Consider the following 18,400-nt stretch of genomic DNA (forward strand, 5'->3'; position numbering starts at 1 on the left):
CATTCTATTTGTCTATAGCATAACAATGTTTGTTTGGCACATTATGATATTTAAACAATGCATTTTCTACAAGTTTATAAAACCATTGTTTTTATGTGAATTAAGAACAACAAAACAGGGACTTGTTGATTCCACATGGTTGGAATTTTATTTGATTTTAATGTCATTTTGATCAATGACTATACATACATATATTGATTTCAATGACAATAGCAAAATTTGTTTTTATATCGATTTGCAAAACATATAAGAAGAAAAACCCCACACCATCAACATTCAAGTCCCTTTACCAACTTCAACATCAATTTGACGTCAACCTACCCCTACCTAATACTCTCGTTGCTCTCTCTCTCTCTCTCAACATACACACAATCCATGGACTATGTTTCCATGATCATTTGTCAAGTTCTCAATTGATTAGCGTGCTCATTTTGGCTTGTATTTAATGCTTTTAGATAGAGTCCACATTTTATGCTCATTATATTTTTGTTAACCACCTTCGTATAAGTAGAAAAGTATGTCACATAAAAATCTATGCTATCATCCATAAACTTGAGATGTCTAAAAGTCTTTGAGATCATTTAGTGACGTTGAAAACATCACGTTCTTATTTTGTCAAAGGATGACATTAAGATTGAGGCAACTTATAAATGCTTCACACTCTTCCTTTGACATGTTTTATGCGTTAGCAATTTGGACAAGGTCCACAACAATTTGACTTTTCACACAAATTAGAAAGACAAAATTTTAAAAACTTCAATTGATTTTAGTGCTCTTCTTGACTATAAAGGATAATTACATGTTGTTGATGCCTTTTAGAGACTTGTAAAATAACTCCCTCCCACCCACCTAGATCTACCCTTGACAGGTTATTACGTGACAAGCGCATAAGGTCCACTCGATCGTGCATGAATATTTAGTTAGCATCCTTAAGTAAACATTGAGTTTCATTGAAACTCTTGAAGTTTTGACATAGATAATAAGGCAATAGTGAATTATTTTCTTCTCAAGAGAAACCTTGAATTGAGATAATGCATGAGGATTTACAGTTGTTTCAAATTCTATAGGACAATAAACTTATCAAGTTAGTTATTTAATATTTAATTGATTAAGTATTTTGGTGCTATTTGCTACGATTACACACACTTGAGAGGTAGAGTTCATCCTTTATGCATCAACATTGAGTCATGGTGAAGTCATCGTGTCTTTTGACTATAATAAGTAGATTTCTCTTGTATGACTTGGTAAGTCTAGAAGAAAACAAGCCTTTGCATATGCATTTGTTGTGCCATTATAACCTCAAAATTTTCAAAACCTCATTAGATTTGTGCCCAAAAATAAATGAAATGTATAATATTGTTATCATTATCTCGAATGAGTATTCATTCAAGAACAAAAAATGTATCATGTTGAAATGCATTGAGGTTGCATGTATAATAACATTGGAAATTGGCATAACATATGTCATATCCTTTCTAGTAGAGTTATGAATTCTTGCAAGAATATCACTACATAACCTTGATAATAGTTTTAATAAACTAGTTTGAATTTAATCACAATGATAATTGTTTTGCATGCGTGCATAAGAGAATCATATCTATTGTTTTTCTAATGTTAACTTGTTTCATCTAAAGTTTTCCGACGTCCTCACAATGATCACGTTGTTAATCATTGTTAATGATGATGTGAAAATTACTAATCAGCATTGTACGAGTTCTTGTGCAAATTAATAATATTCATTTGAACACTATGAAAAAAATATGGGATTTTGATGATTAATAATATCCAAAACATTCTTCAAAAATGAGTGATGCAAATAGAACATCTATGTGCAAATATATTAAGCAGAGATTTTGATGATTAATAATATCCAAAATATTCTTCATAAATGATTGATGCAAATAGAACATTTATGTGTGAATACATTAAGCAAACAAGGCAAGTTATGACTTATTGGTAGAGTGTGGAAATATGTGTTGATGTAAGCTAGGTTTATCATGAGTTCATCAATGTAATGCATGTAGTAATTCAAGAAGATTTTGCCATATTCATGCTTATGTTGCAAGCATATGCAAATTACTCAAGTTTATCATCTTTGGACTGTGGAAGACTTTGTGTAAATATCATGGATACATCGATAGATGAGATTGCATAGTTGATTGCTTCATAGAGTTTGTGCTCGCAAACTCATAAAACATTTCCTCACACATATGTTGCAATAGCACACAATATCAAAAGAATCGTTACAATTTACTACAGGTAACTTTGAATCATCGTTGTACCATCATTAGTACACAAAAGAATTGTTTATCGCCCACTCGATGAATGTTATAACCTAAACAACACACACTTACACCATCAAAAGTATGTTGATTATGTTAATTGCAAACACAACCTGTTTTGTCTCATTAGTAATGTCGCCAAACGAATTACCCATTTGAGGGGTTGCACATTCCTCTAGTATTTGGCATTATGCAGTTTATTAGATTTACCACATGATACACACACACACACACACACATCCAACTTCAAATAAAGATATCGGGATTAATTTCAACATCGTCACTAACCACACAATGTTTGGATTTTACATAACTTTTGTTTTTTTTTAGGCCTCTCCAATTTGACAAGAGTATATGCATGTGAGCCTTTAGAAATAAGCCAAAGTTTCTTTGTTTTTCATAAAAAGTTAATAATGAATTTGTCTAGTTGTTTGTTTATCATAAAAGTTTATTCCATTCAATAGGAAATTCAGGTTGATGTTAACCATTATTTGCACATTTTGAAGATCTTTGTTGTATTGTGTAGATGTCTTGTGGTAGATCAAGCAGAGGGTTGAGCACTTGATTTCTTTGTCTTTTGAAGTAAGTGGCACAAGGACCTTAACTTACAAATCGTGTTAGGGTAAAATTGCATTACTACCTACTGTTTAACATCACTTTGGATTTGCTCTTTCATGAGGGTGGATATGGAGGTTATAGCTAGCATTCTCGTGATTTTACATCTATATGTCCGAATTTACCACATCAAAACACACATATAAACAATTTTCTCCCTTTTCAAGTTTAAAAAGAAGTGCCGCAACTTTTGGATTCCATGTGTCAATCACAATTCATGGAAGAACGAGTACATTTGTGTTCCACAATAAACAAAAGTGATATATATATATTCTTTTTTGGACATGGGTAGACATACAATTATGTTAAGAGTAGTTGCTACGTTAGGCAATAAATGTTTTCATAAATGAGGAAATTCCAAAACCTCGATTCAAAAAAGACACTTATGACATATGGGATTTGTGATAATCTTTTTGTGAGGACCCGTGACAATACATGTAACTTTTGTGTTGTTCTATGCATGGGTTGGGGCGGTGTGGTAGAGTACATTTCACATTCTTTATAGGTTGAAAGCACTTTAGACGAATGCCTCCAATGAGAATAAACACCCTCTCAACCACACAATCACTCACACTACATACACATACGTTTTTTTGGTTATGACCACATCTTAGTAATATATGACAAGTTTTGATAGCAATTATGGAAACAGTAGCAAGTTAGGCAAATTAACACGTTTCAATGACTATTAATTCGTAAGTCACTGCCGATTGGAGCGTGGCACTGTGGAATTCTTTGCTATCCTAATTGTGTAGTGTGCCCAATGAAATAGAATCAATCCAACATGCTCAATGGGACTGCCTAGAGACCCATTGAATATGGAGGGGGGTTGGTCGAATACTGCAATGTTTAAGGCTCAATGAAGTGAGGAAATGTATGTTGGTTATCCTAGTAGGCTAGAATGGACAAATACAAACATTGGGAGGAGGGGATGACTGTGGTGATAAAGGCATAGGAGATCTCATTTTCCATTGACGACAATGTTCAATTTACCCACATCAATGCCAAAGATCAAGTCGAGATGGAATTGGTTAACCCAATAGCACTATGGACTATCTAGAAACAATGTTGTAGACGGGTCTTCTCCAATCAAACCATTCACCAAGCGACGTTATTGCAAGAGATATGGAGTGAAGCTGTGGCCCACACTAAAGAGCTTAATACGATGGCATCACAAGCTAGGATCCGAAGGAGAGGAGCCGAAAGACAAATGCTTAGCCTTCATCCCGCAATGGTCGTCCTCTCCTTTTTTTGAATCAATGGGCCTTCCACATAAGATGGAACTATCGAGCCCCTTCTGTGGTTTGTATATAACATTCACACAACTGTAAAATTGTATACCTAATGGAAGGAGTTTTTTTGTTTGGGAAAAAAAAAATGAAAACATTGAAAGGAGAGAGGGGTAATTTGGCATTTAAAATAAAATCACACAAACAAAAACAGGTAATCTGTAACAAAACAAAAGCTTCTCTCGCTTATCAGGCTATGGCGAGCAGCAGCAGCAGAAACAACGACGACGACGACGCCGAGAAGAAGAAGAACAACTTTAAGAACAGCATTGGCGGAATCATTGTTGCAGCTTCAGTTCTCGCATGGAGCCTCTGCAGACGAAGAAACTGCAGACGAGAAGAAGACGCGCTGCTTCAAGCCTTCTTCACCGATGTCCACCCTTCATATACTCCTTCAGTTCTTCAACAATATCATGTAAGTCTTCCTTCCTCTTCCTTTTTAACGTCCATTGTTCCTTCTTGTTGTTCATTCCTCTCTGTCTGTGTTCGTATTCATATTCGTGGTTGTGTTCCTTTCGTATATAAACGAATATGTGTATGATCCACTTAGGGGTATACATATGCCCTACCTTTCGTATATGAATGAATATGTGTATGCTCCACATACATAAATGCTCAACTTATAGCTTTATTCTTGATTAAAACTTTTAACACAAAACATTGCATTCTAAATCACCACGCTGAAACATTGCCTTTATGCTAATATACAATGCTTTTTAAAACATCCCATGATTAACACATTATTTCTTGTAGATTTCACAGCGTTAAAACTGATAGGTTTTTAGTTTTAGTTTTAAACAAACAAACAAACAAACAAACTACTAATCCCTTTCTTTGGAGTAGGCCTCCCAGCTGTGGTATTGGGTCCAATATGAAGAACTTTTGTGTATATGAGTCCAATACGAAGAGCTTTTGTATATATACACGTAGAACTTTGCATTGCAAGGTTTCTAATTTGAAGAGCATTTGTACACACCTAGCACTTCAAGGATGGTTCCATGATGCAAATAACTAAGCCTGGGATATTTCCATTCTACCTCAAAAAACTGTTTTTTGATTATGTTTCTTTCTCAAAATAACGATTGACAGGAAAGCGCAAGCAAATCAAATTGTTTTTTCCTTTTCCCTTACCATTTATTAATATGGGAATGTGAGGGAAAGATTGTCAAAATACCGACTGATTGACAGGAAAGCACAAGGAAATCAGTTTGTCTTCCTGTTTCTTACCATTTATTAATATGGGAATGCAAATATAAAAACTCCCTAGAACTCCTAGGAGCATACCAATTCAACAAATTGAAATCACATGTCAAATGCCAAATATTACATAACCGTCATGGTGGAATCACATAACAATCAAGTTGTACATTGAACTTGGCTTTACAAGTGAAAACATGTTATCACCAAAAGTGGAAGAGAAAAATGATTGACACTGGTAGATGTATGAAGCACGTCGATTCAATGTAAATATTTTTTTGAAATTACATCCAATCAGACCACACTCTATCTTAGTATTCTTCCTTGAGCTTGGAGATTGCTTTTCTTCTCCCTCTGTTGTCTGTTCTACTTCCACGAACACCCTACAACTATGCAGTCCAAAGAAAGATGAAGGAAGATTAGCTGTGCATTCGAGCAACGCCTCAGATCAATGGAGAAGAGAATCCTGTGATACTTTAAATCAGAGGACAATTTTTTTTGGTGTGGGTCAGAGATCAAGCCTATCTCTAGCTTCTTCCTTCACGCTCTATATCTCTATCTCTCACTCTCTAATGACCTATTACGAATAAGTAAGAATAGATGAATGCTAAAATTGCAAAAATAGTCCCCTACTTTTTACTTACTCGTTTGAGAGTTGTGGGGTCCACTTGAGTGGAAACCCTCACAATTCTCCTACTCCATCTCAAGTGGAGGGGCACAACCAAACTTGCTTTCTACCCAAACTTTGGCAAAATACTTTGTCATCATGTTGCAACCATTCTCTGTTGGAAACTAGAGCTTGATAGATTGAATGTGTGATAAATGGAACACGTAGATTGAAGCTACATATGAAAGAGAGAGATTGGTAGAGGCAATAGATGGGGGTGACGACATCTGCAATATAAGAGAGTCAAAAGTTAAGATTAAAGGTATCCCAATCTATTAGTGGAGAAACTTTTTATACATGTGTTGTGGCAGTTGCATGATTGTGACATAGCATTCCAACTTTAGCAACTTATTTTTTCTCTAAGTTGCACAATTTTGCAACGTGCTAGAATTTGCACATTCTATGTACATACATTTCCTAAGTATTATACCTATGTACATCATACCATTCTCTAACATTCCCCCCTTGAAATGTAGAGAATGAATGTTCATACTGTTATTATTCACCAAATGGTTGGAAAAAAGTAATGACCTGAGGTTTTCAAATTTTTCACAAGCTAATGCCTTGGTTAAAATATCTGCAACATTCTTTTGAGATGTAATATATACAAGACTTATTTCTCTAGCTTGTATTCTTTCTCCAACATAATGATATTGAAAATCAATATGTTTGGTTCTATCATGAAAGATTGGATTTTTTGGAACGGTAATTGCACTTTGACTATTTGAAAAAATAAGGATAGAATCTATAACCTGTAGACATAAATACATCCACATATTCTTTTAGCCAAATACATTCTATTGTAGTAGAGAAAAATGTTCTATATTTAGCTCACATGATTATGTAGCAATTGATGGTTGTTTTTTAGTCAACCATGATAGCCATGATTAAACAGAATCCACTTGAAGTGTGATCAGTGTCTTATCACCAGCCCAATCTGAACATGAAAAAACTGTTAACTTCAAATAATTTCCTTTAGGAAAGTAAATCGCATAATTAACTGTGCCACTTAAATATAAAATTTTTCGTTTGACAGCTATCCAGTGAGATATACTTGCATAAATTGACTTACCTGTGAAACTGCATTTTGTATTAACTGTGATGTGTTACGTAAATAAATCAGGCATCCTACTGTTAGATGATACTAATTTATTCATCAAATTTTCTTATATTAATATCATTTGATAATTTCAAATTTATTTCCATAGGCGTGGCCATTGGTTTGCATTCTTTCATATTGAATCTGTCAAGCAATTTCAAAGTATATTTTGGCTGTGACATTACAATAAACTCATCTTTTTGATGAAATTGAATACCTAAGTAGTAATGTAGTACTCCAATGTCAGTCATAGCATATGAACTCCTCAATCCTTGAAATGTGTAATTTTCTGATCATCACAGACCTGTTATTAGCATATCAACATAAATAGCTAAAACCGAAAATTCTCTTTTTCGCTCTAACATAAGAGTGTAGGAGCATAATGACGATTCTAAAATCCATGACTCACTAGATGCATTTATATTTTCTCATACCCTAAACCCTAATTACTTCAGGTCTTTACTCAATTTACAATAATTTGTGTATTAACAATGTGGACATTTATTGTTATACATCTCAGGAAGGAATGTTAGAGAAGTTATGTACATGAATGTAAATACCTTAGGAAATGTATGTACATAGAATGTGCAACTTAGAGTCTAGCAACTTGCTTTTTCTCTAAGTTGCACAAGTTTGCAATGTGCTATGATTTTACACATTCTATGCACATACATTTCCTAAGGTATTACATCCACGTACAAACCATTCTCATGAGTATGAACCTTTGCAATGTGCATGTGCGTTTCTTCAAACACGTCCTAAATATAATGGTATCTCAAATCAATGTGTTTAGACTTGGCATGGAAGGAAAAGTTCTTGCATAAATGTACAATACCCTTATTATCAAAATGTTGATTATACCTTTCTTGCAACTAGCCCACCTCATGTATAAAACTTCTTCAACCACAACACATTTTTACAAGCTTGTCGCAACAGTGTACTCTGCCTTTGTTGTGGATAATACCAAGCATTTTTGAAGTCTCGATTGCTAAGAGATAGCTCCTGCAAAGATCAGTAAATACCCGGATGTTGACTTCCTATAGTCAATGTCAGTGACCACGTTTGCATCTGTGTACAAATCTAACACTGTTTGGCTATCACCAAAATTTAGACAAACTCTAGAAGTGTCTCTCAGATATCGTAAAATCCATTTCACTTCTTCCCAACAATCTCTACTAGGATTAGAGAGAAATCAATCGACGACACAAACTGCGTGAGCAATGCATGTCTCATGCATACCTTAACATACGTCAAACCACCAATTGTAAAATCATATGGTGCCTTCTTCATTTCTTCTTGGTGTTTCTCATTTGTAGGGCACTATTCAGAACTGAGTTTAAAGTGATCTACGAGAGGAGTGCTGATTGCCTCACACTTACCCTGTTGAATCTCTCAAGAACTTTTTCAATGCAATTGTCTTGAGGTAGCCAGATTATTCAGTCCAACCTTGGTTATCTTTATTCTCAAGATTTGCTTACTCGGTCCCAAGTCCTTCATAGCAAAAGGCATGCCAAGCCTCCCATCAATTTCTTGAACTTATTGGTATCTTGACCAACAATCAACATTTCATCTACATACAAGAGTAGAACGATGAGTCCACCATGAGAGAATTTCTTGAAGAATACACTATGGTTTGAGCAAGTCCTTATGTACTTGTGGTCTAAAATGAACAAGTGAAATTTCTTGTGCCAATGTTTGGAAGCTTGTTTTAGAACGTACAAGCTCCTATTTAATTTGCACATTAGGTTTTCTTTTCCTTCAGGTTGTTCAATGTAATTTTCTTCTTTCAATTCACCATGAAGGAAGGTAATTTTCACATCAAGTTCAATTTCTAGATTTAAACCGAATGCAATACCAAGCAGAAGTATGATTGAAGAAATCTTGATCACTACGAATGTAATACACCCTTTTTTGATTGAACCCTTTTACAATCAGTTTTACCTTGTATCTTGGTTTGAGAAATGTTCCTCAATCTCGAGCCAATAAACCCATTTGTTTTTCTACCCTCTTGCCCTTACACAACTTTACCAAGTCGTAGATGATATTCTCTTGGAAAGACTTCATATCGTCAATCATAACTTCAAATCATTTCTCGCTTTGATCATCTGCCATATCTTCTTTGATGCTCTATGTCTCTCTCATGTATGTGAGCATCACATATTCATATGGACTATATCTAGTAGTAGGTTTGTCTTTATTTAGCAAAGGACAAAAGGCGTACCTTCCTCTTGTGTTAGAATTAGAGGAGTATCATCAATTTGTGCAGTTTAAATTTGATGATAATAAATTGTTTTTTGTTGACCGTTGGGTCATTACAAGGAGTGCGAGCGATTTAACAATAGGGTAGATAATGTAAGAGGAAGAAAAGAGATGAAAAGATTATGACCACAAAGGATGAGAGTGAGAGTGAGAGTGAGTAGAGAGATAGAGATAGATTCTATTATCGTCTTTGGAGGACAAATATGATCTATGAGACCAAAAATGTTACATTTCAAGTGATACATGTGTGAGTTAGTAACGACTCTTGATGTTCAAGAACTTTACCAATGAATGTTGCAATTGAGAGTGTACATTGTGGTTGTGAGAGAAATTCGTGCAAGGATTGGGCTTGGTTGAAGATGTGTGGAAAGCATGGTCGAAGATGATCAAAGGCAAAGCATTGTATCAAAGTGTGATACTTGACTCTCAAACTTGTTTAGGGCAAAGTGTGGATAATTGACCACTCTCATCACTTGTGCCTCAATGCCCTGTCTCACATTGCAATGCATGTGAGCTAAGTCGCATTAAAGTAATGGTTCAAATGGCAAATAACGGGATGGTCTCTAACATGTATCTATGTGTACGGTTTCCTTGTTCCACGAAGAATATGGTTTTGTAGTTAGGTGCAACATGTGTAATATAATGTATGAAGCGTGAGCCTCCACATTTATCCCATGTCATGATACATTGGTATTGCAAAAGGTCTTTCCTCTTAATGAAATTTTCTTGAGTTTCTCTCTCTCTCTCTCTCTCTCTCTCTCTCTCTCTCTCTACTCACACTCTTACCTTTGTGCTCATAATCTCTTCATCTCTTTTCTTCCTCTTACATTATTTACCCTATTGTTAAGTCGCTTGCACTCTTTGTAACGATCCAACAGTCAACAAAAACCAATGGTAAAGATGTCTTCAATAAGCGTTGTGCATAAGATTGCAACTAGTTTGAATTTGGAGATTCAAGAACTTGATGTGAAGACTACCTTCACAATGATTTGGTAGAAGAAATTTACTTGGTGCCCTAAGGGTTTTTAGAATCGAAGGGAAAGAAAACCTAGTGTGCATGTTAAAGAAGAGTTTATGGGTTTGAAACAATCTCCCTAATGTTGGTACAAGAAATTTGTCTTCTTCATGTTAGACCACAAGTATAATAAGACTAACTCAGATCATTGTGGCGAATTCATCATTGTTGGTCAAGATATCAACAAGATTAGGAAATTGAAGAGAAAACTTGGCAAGCCTTTTGCTATGAAGGACTTGAAATTGGATTATCAAATCCTTAGAATGAAGATAACTAGGGATAGAGAAAGCAAGAAACTTTGGCTACCTCAAGACAAATATAGAAAAAGGCCTTGAGAGATTCAACATGGGTAAAAGTGTAAAGCGTTCAATACTCCACTTAGTTCCAAATTGTGCCCTACAAATGAGAAAGAGCAAGAACAATGAAGACGTACCATATACTTCTGTAGTTAGCAGTTTGACATATGCTTGAATTGCATATTCCTCATGCATTTGGTTTGTTCACCTCTCTAATCATGGTAGAGATGATTGAGAAGCAATGCACTGGATTTTGCAATATCTGAGAGTTTGCTTGAAATTTTGTAATAACCAATTTATGTTAGATGAGTACAAAGATGTAGACATGGCAGGTGACATTTACTCTAGGAAGCCACATCTTTGTATTTGATGATCCTTGCAAGGGGGGAGCTATCTTGTGACAGTCAAGACTTAAAAAATGCAAGGCATTATCCACAATAGAGGCAGAGTACATTATTATGACAAAAGCCTGTAAAGAGTTGTGGTTAAAGAACTTTCTATATGAGTTGGGTTTGATGCAAGAAAAGTATAATCGGCATTATGATAGAGTGCTAAACATTGTATAGAACAAATTTATGGAGAACCAAACCTAGATTATGTATACCTCAATTGTTGTCACATTTTATGCCCTTTGGATGGCTTTTCTACATGATGGGCGAGTTGCTTAAATTGCATAAATGTTAGTCAACTAGTGAACGCTCACTATCATCCTAGTTTAGTGCTATGATTACTTAAAGCTGTTGACACCTATTTTACACCTTACTTTATTATACACTATGGCTTTTTGGACCACCAGCACTGACCACAGATTTCGTGAATGAAGCTAGGGGACGAGAGATCAGAAATAGATGGGGTAACATCGTTCTCTTAACATTGTCTAACATTTGTGGACAGTTGGTGAGGTTTTTGGTAGCACGATGAAAAATGAAAAATATAGCATTTCGAATTTATATTGGAAAGATTAAAATTCAGAAATCGATAAAGAGATAAAGAAGAGTGGAATTGCTAAATGTTAAATAAATAATGTTAGAATGCTTCACTTGAGAAGACTTGAGAGTTAACATTTGAAGCTCAGGTGCATCCACCATAAAATTACTACCATGACACTACTTGATGGATCTTTTTCTTGTTGATGTGATCCATAGCTATAAGCCCAGTTGTTGATGGATGTGAACCAAACTATTTATAAAAAAGTAAAAACCAAACCATTGAAAGAAAAGGTAAACCAAACCACTTAAATGAACCGTTTAGGGAAAAGTTGAAACCAAACTGAACCATTTAATCACAAATTTAAACCTTATAATTTAAGTCAAATTAATTAAAAATTGGAGAAAAAGTAAAAAAAAAATAAAATATTAATTAATAAATAAAAATGCATAAATAAATAAAAATTAATTAAAAATTAATTAAGTCAAATTAATTAAAAAATTAAATAAATAAAAATACATTATAAATAAGTATTTAAGTCAAATGAATTTAAAAATTAAATAAATAAGCATTTAAGTCAAACTAATTAAAAAATGAAATAAATAAAACTATATTAAATTAAAAAACTGTAAAAATAAATAAGAATTTAAGTTAAATTAATTAAATCAATAAAGAAAACATTAACTAAACCATTAAGGAAAATGAAAAAACTTAACCAAAACCAATAAACCATTATATCAAACCACTTAAATCGATAAACTCGAGTTTTAGAACCAAATGAACTAAAATCAAACCGTTTAATAATAATTAAACTAAACCAAATTGTTTAATTATATTGGAACCGACAAACCATTAAACCATGGCTTAAATGGTTTGGGCCCATAGCTAGTGATCTAATCCATAAATTCATAGAGCAAGCTAAATGTTGAACCTTCTCTATCAGTTAGATGTAGAATAGAATACCTTTTGTTGCGTAATGTTTGTAATGTCTTAGTATTCTATACTCGCGATATTATATGGTTATGCTTGTAACACCCCATTTGTCTCAAAGTTTCCAATAATGAACCTTTATCAAAGCCGGGTCATAGCAGGTTTCATGATCTCTAACCTTGATCCAAGCTGGGCTGTAGCATACTTGTGACTTGTGGAAATAGAATCACAAATTTCTCACTTGTAATAATGGCCTTTTGGATCCAAGGGATTTTTCCACATATTTTAACATAAGTTCAAGCTATGCGATGCACAAGGAGTTCATAATATGGACTTAAGCTTCTTCTTTGTTATGCTCCCCATAGAAACACAATTCGGTCCATTATAAGTTATCACATGCATTGCCTTTTGTGAACCAATTTCCTCAGAACTTATCTTTTTCAACAATAACTCTCCTAGAACAATCGTTAGATATAAGCAATGATCAACCCCAAGTTATCAGTTTATCCCCACATATATTGTTAGAGTGAACATTTAGTGATAGCACCCCAACTAAGGAGTAGCTATCGGTCAACCCGACCATATGAGTTGATGAGTTTTCAATGTGGGAAATTGTAGATGGTAGGGTAAGTAGTGTAATGGGATTGATTAGTCAGTTCAACTGGAAGGATATTCTCTGTTGGTAAACTAAGATGTACTTATTCTTGAACTATGTGCCATTGACTTTAAGATAAGTATTTTCTAGCACTAGTTTTGCATCTAGGTAGCTTGATCAGATTAAATGACACATTAGTTGATAGAAAAGGAACATCCCCACAGTTATGAACTGACTTGTACAGAATAAAACCAAATACAGAATATAAAGATCCACCCTCTTTATCTTACACAGCAGCTGTGACTAATCTGTGTCAACTAACTTTTTAGTGGACTAGTCCAGGTCCCATCTAAACTCTGAGTGCATGGGAGGACTACTACATGTAATAGAAAGTATGTATTGCCACATATACATCTCTGTGAGTGTAACGCTATATGCCTATCTATTCAATTCATGCACTTGGACAACAAACTGCCTAGGTTCTAATGATACATTCAATCTTCATCACAACAATCCAGGTCTTCTATATTGTGTTGTTGAACTACTTGGTTATTTAGGCATTTGTTGTTATTTAGATCCTCTACATGAACATTAGGGACTCTCTTTATGTAGTTCAATCGACAATGCTAATAAACCATGTATATATTGCCGCACTCCATGCGTCCAAGTGTGCCAAATAGAGATTCATTTGATATTTTAGATGTTAACATCTAATGTGAATGCATTTAAATGTCAAATTTATCCATGCAAACATGCTCATATGAGTGATTATAAGCCCTGAAATATTACTGAGTTTTTGTTTGTTTAGCAAATGCTTCTAAGCTCTTGTCAATCCCATAAAAGTGGGGAAATGAATGAAACAACCATATAATTGCCCAAATAACACAATATCATGAAAAAGAGAAAGAGGAATGAATGCTTATATGAATGATTATGAAAAATTGATTTACTAATTGAAAAACCTCTGAGATATCAGAGTTTTTCTTTGTTTACTAACTGCTTCTAAGCTATTGGCATTCCCCAAATGATCATATAATTGCTCAATTAACACATATATCATGAAAGGCGAGAGAGGAATGAAGCAATATATGATTTCTCAACAAGCAATAATTAGGCTGACCATGAGCATTTGGGGTACTAACATAAACTAAGTCTTTACATTTTGGTTGATATGAGTTAATATTAATAACAATGGGTGAACAGAAAAGTGACACGTATTGGAATTATGAAATAGAGAAAGGGGATACACTTTGGGGTATTTCAGCAAAGTACGAGGTAAGCAAAAACTCAATTTCATATGAAGATATCTCTGGTTTGGGTATGATGAGTATAATAATGAATAAAAAATTCCATATCTGCAGGTGTCAGTGGGAACTTTAAAAGATGTGAATGGATTATATGGTGATGATATTTATGTTGGTGATACACTTACTATCCCAAGACAATGAGTTACGTTAAACATGGACAAATGAACAACTTTTTCAAGTTGATCAAAATGGGATAATGTACTAGTCAACTTGCAGAGATTTATGAAACATCTTGAAATATTTCAATGAGCATTGATATCACGATTGTCAGTTTCACAAAAAGCTACAACTTGGTCAGTTGAGCATGACCAACAGAAGTTTAACATGTGCGCACCTACAAGTATTAGTTCAGCATGTTATGCAGGCAGTTACATATTCTAATGTGATCAATGACCAATAAGATTTTGGCCATGTGGGATCCACTTGCTATGTGATCCTCACCATTGCAAAGGTTTATTGTATCACCAAATTATAATGTATATACTATTTTTATGAATAGAGGGAAAAATTGATAGGAGATTGTTGCTCATGTCAAATTCTATGTTATTGTAAGAGGCTCAAGTTTTATGCTTTTAATGGAAGTTTCTTGTTATGTAGTATTAACGTAATTGTTGATATAGTTTCCTGGAATAAGATATCCGTATAGAGCAAGGATTTTGGATCCTGGAACATATGAGGAAGCCTTGTGGAATCTGGACATGTATATGAAGTGGAAAGTTTCCATAGCTTATATGATGTAAAAATACTCTGCCGCTATTATTCAATGCTTCAGTGACAATTCTTCTATTAGTTCAAAAGAGATAAATCATGTGAGCATCCATATCATAACAACAATGAATTCTATCATTCCATTTAGAGATATCAAATAGATCACATAGAATTCGAGTTGTTGGAGACATGCAAAGAATATTTTAGAATATCTTTTATTCTTGTATGGGACCTCCATTAGTCAAGTGTGACATGTATATCAAGGTCTACTTCTGTGGAACACATGAAAAACAATTATTCAATAAAATTTTACATTGGAAAGCTACACAGACTTTTAAATCCCTACTTTCCATATATCGATTTGAAATGCACATATAATACAAAATTTAAACTTGTGGAGCTTAATGTCAATTATATTTTCGGTAAAATAATGCCTGACAATTTTATGGACAAATAATCCGTAGGATTCTAACATTAAAAAAAGCGTTTTGAGCCAACATCAGATCTCTTTAGATTATTAAACCTATCATAACAAAAACCAAAACTCAAAGTTACAATAGCATGTTATGTTTCAGGTGATTGACCATAGATCAATCCTAATGAATAGAGAAATTTGTAGGCATAGAATTTTTCAGATAGCCCTTTCTTCAAACCCTACCATGGGATCTCCAAGGTTAGAGCTAACTTCAGCAATAACTTGACTATCATTGAAATGTGTAACAGCCTTGACAAAAGCTCTAGCCCGAGCAGAAGGATCAGCACTTTTGAAAATACCTGACCCAACAAACACTCCATCACATCCCATTTGCATCATCAGCGCAGCATCAGAGGGTGTAGCCACACCACCAGCAGCAAAATTCACGACCGGAAGCCTTCCTAATTGCTTCGTGAGCTTTACAAGCTCCAAAGGCGCCGAATTCTCCTTTGCAAAAGTATAAACTTCATCTTGATCAAGTGTCTGAAGCTTCCTAATATCCCCTAAAACACCCCGGACATGCCTAATGGCCTCAACAATATTTCCTGTCCCTGCATCCCCTTTGGTTCGGATCATTGCAGCTCCTTCTGCTATCCTCCTCAGCGCTTCTCCGAGATCTTCACAACCACACACAAACGGTATTCTAAAGTTATGCTTATTGATGTAGTGCACATCGTCGGCAGGCGTGAGAACCTCACTTTCATCAATAAAATCTACGCAAATAGCTTGTAGGACCTGAGCCTCAACGAAGTGACCAACCCGAGCTTTGGCCATGACAGGGATGGAGACTGCTTTCTTGATCTCTTTGATGAGTCCTGGATCACTCATTCTAGCAACTCCTCCTTCAGATCGAATGTCTGAGGGAACTCGCTCCAAAGCCATCACTGCAACTGCTCCTGCTTCCTCTGCTATACGAGCTTGCTCAGGATTTGTGACATCCATTACCACACCTCCCCTTAGCATTTGAGCCAGACCTACCTTAACTGAGTACGTCGATGCCTTCATTGAATCTGCATTCTCGAATAGTGCAACTATTCCTGACATAGTACCTACCACAAACATAGCAAGAGAAACATAGATCAATAGATAGAGGCATTACAAATATCATGTTGTAAGAGAGAAATATTTCTAGACATAACATAACAAACCAGAAGAGTCATATACTCTATGTCAAATTTCATTAATCATCAGACCATAAAACCATATGCATGCATAAACTCATTCTAGGATAGATAATTTTAATAAAATGGACGTCATTTGACGGGCACAGAGAAATAATTAATACTCACGCAAACAATAAATAGGTTTATCGCTAGAACCAACGATAGCTATTTCAAAACTAAAACCTCTTTCAGGCATAATCACCGAAGTCAAGATCCAGTATCAGGAGCATAAGTAACCATGTATTCATATGAACACTCTTGCTTGCAAAGAAGAAACGAAATATCATGCCTCTCTCTCCTATGTTATCTGTCTGTCTGTATGTCTCTCTCGTAACTGACTAAACAAACGAATTCTCGGTTTCTCTCTCTAGCAAATTAAATAAATGGCAACTTTCTCTCCCTCTCTGAAATATAAGACTCTTCCTGTTAAAAACTTATACGTTTTTAAAGACACATGGAAGCATTCCCATTCCACGGATTGACAAAAAAAGGACAGAATGACCAAACTACAGAGAAGGAACGGGAAGACTTACCGGATGAGGATGACGTCGTGAGAGTGTGAATCAGAAGCAGAAGACGGAAGGGAGATCGCAATCAGAAGAATGAAGAATCAGAACCAGAAAGATCAAAGAATCAGAAAAAGGAGGAGGACGAGAAAAAGAAGGAACAGAAGACAAATGAGAAAAAAAAAAGAAAGAGGAGGAGGAGGAGAAGAAGAAGAAGAAGAAGAAGAAGAAGAAGAAAGGGAAGCTGAAGGAGAGGCAGAAGAAATGTCGATCTGATGATGATAGGTCTGTCAGTGTTCAGACAAAAGAAAGAAATGTGAAGAAGAAGATGAAGAAGAAGAAGAAGGACTGAAGGAGGAAGGGACCTTCTAGACAAGTCTAGATTGTTCCAGAAAACAACAAACACTACGCACACAAGAAAATAATGGAAGAACCCAAAAAACAAACAAATAAAATAACTCACGAGTCACTACAGAAGAGTTTCCTTTGATTTCCAGAACATGTCCTCCATATAACATAACATAACATAACATAACATGTCCTCCTTTGATTTCCTTTGATTCAAGAGGACCTACCTTTCTTTTTTATTCCTCTCGGAATGCCTATTGGAAGATCAATATGTATATAAGGGGGGGGGGGGGAAATACCCCTCTCGGAAGTGCCTTTTGGAAGAACAATATATAAATATACATTTGTATTTAGGGTGAAAAATACCCCCGAGCTATATGTTTTATGTCCCATGATGCCCTCATGTCTATGTTATCTCTAAATGCATAATACATACATATATATGTATGTAGTGATGAGATCAGAAGCTCAGCCGAAGGTTCCATCACATTCACGTGTTGTGAATATAGGAATTAGAAGCTTGACGAAACTAACTTTGCAAGAGTTTGCCAACATAATAGCATTGAAAAGTTGTGCGATGAGTTTGGGTATATTATGTGTATAGAGGATTCATTGGTCTCTTTTTTTTTCCAAAAAGGGTATTCATTGGTCTTGATCTTGGTGTTTGTCTAATTGGGCGAGCATCTTCATGTACACGTATAGTGTAGTGTTGGTAACCACTT

At 35.0% G+C, this 18,400-nt stretch overlaps 2 protein-coding genes across 2 annotated transcripts; one reads left to right on the forward strand and one right to left on the reverse strand.

The window, feature by feature from the left end:
• Positions 1-4,355: 4,355 nt before the first annotated feature.
• On the forward strand, positions 4,356-14,995 carry LOC147866771 (uncharacterized). Its single transcript, XM_087317253.1, has 3 exons — positions 4,356-4,601; positions 14,375-14,446; positions 14,533-14,995. Exons 1-3 carry the CDS (start codon positions 4,383-4,385, stop codon positions 14,617-14,619), a joined length of 378 nt encoding a protein of 125 aa, XP_087173379.1. The 5' UTR covers positions 4,356-4,382; the 3' UTR covers positions 14,620-14,995.
• Positions 14,996-15,515: 520 nt separating this feature from the next.
• LOC147866772 (putative pyridoxal 5'-phosphate synthase subunit PDX1) lies at positions 15,516-17,675 on the reverse strand. The gene is made up of 2 exons (XM_087317254.1): positions 17,358-17,675; positions 15,516-16,710 (listed from the first exon to the last, which is right to left on the reverse strand). The coding sequence occupies exon 2, from the start codon at positions 16,703-16,705 to the stop codon at positions 15,818-15,820; it is 888 nt and encodes a 295-aa protein (XP_087173380.1). The 5' UTR covers positions 16,706-16,710; positions 17,358-17,675; the 3' UTR covers positions 15,516-15,817.
• Between the last annotated feature and the right edge of the window lie 725 nt (positions 17,676-18,400).

The sequence above is a fragment of the Azolla caroliniana genome, unplaced genomic scaffold (assembly GCF_043228905.1).
Source record: "Azolla caroliniana isolate FFs.n. ecotype wild unplaced genomic scaffold, voAzoCaro1.0.p SCAF_3, whole genome shotgun sequence".
Lineage (NCBI taxonomy): Eukaryota > Viridiplantae > Streptophyta > Polypodiopsida > Salviniales > Salviniaceae > Azolla > Azolla caroliniana.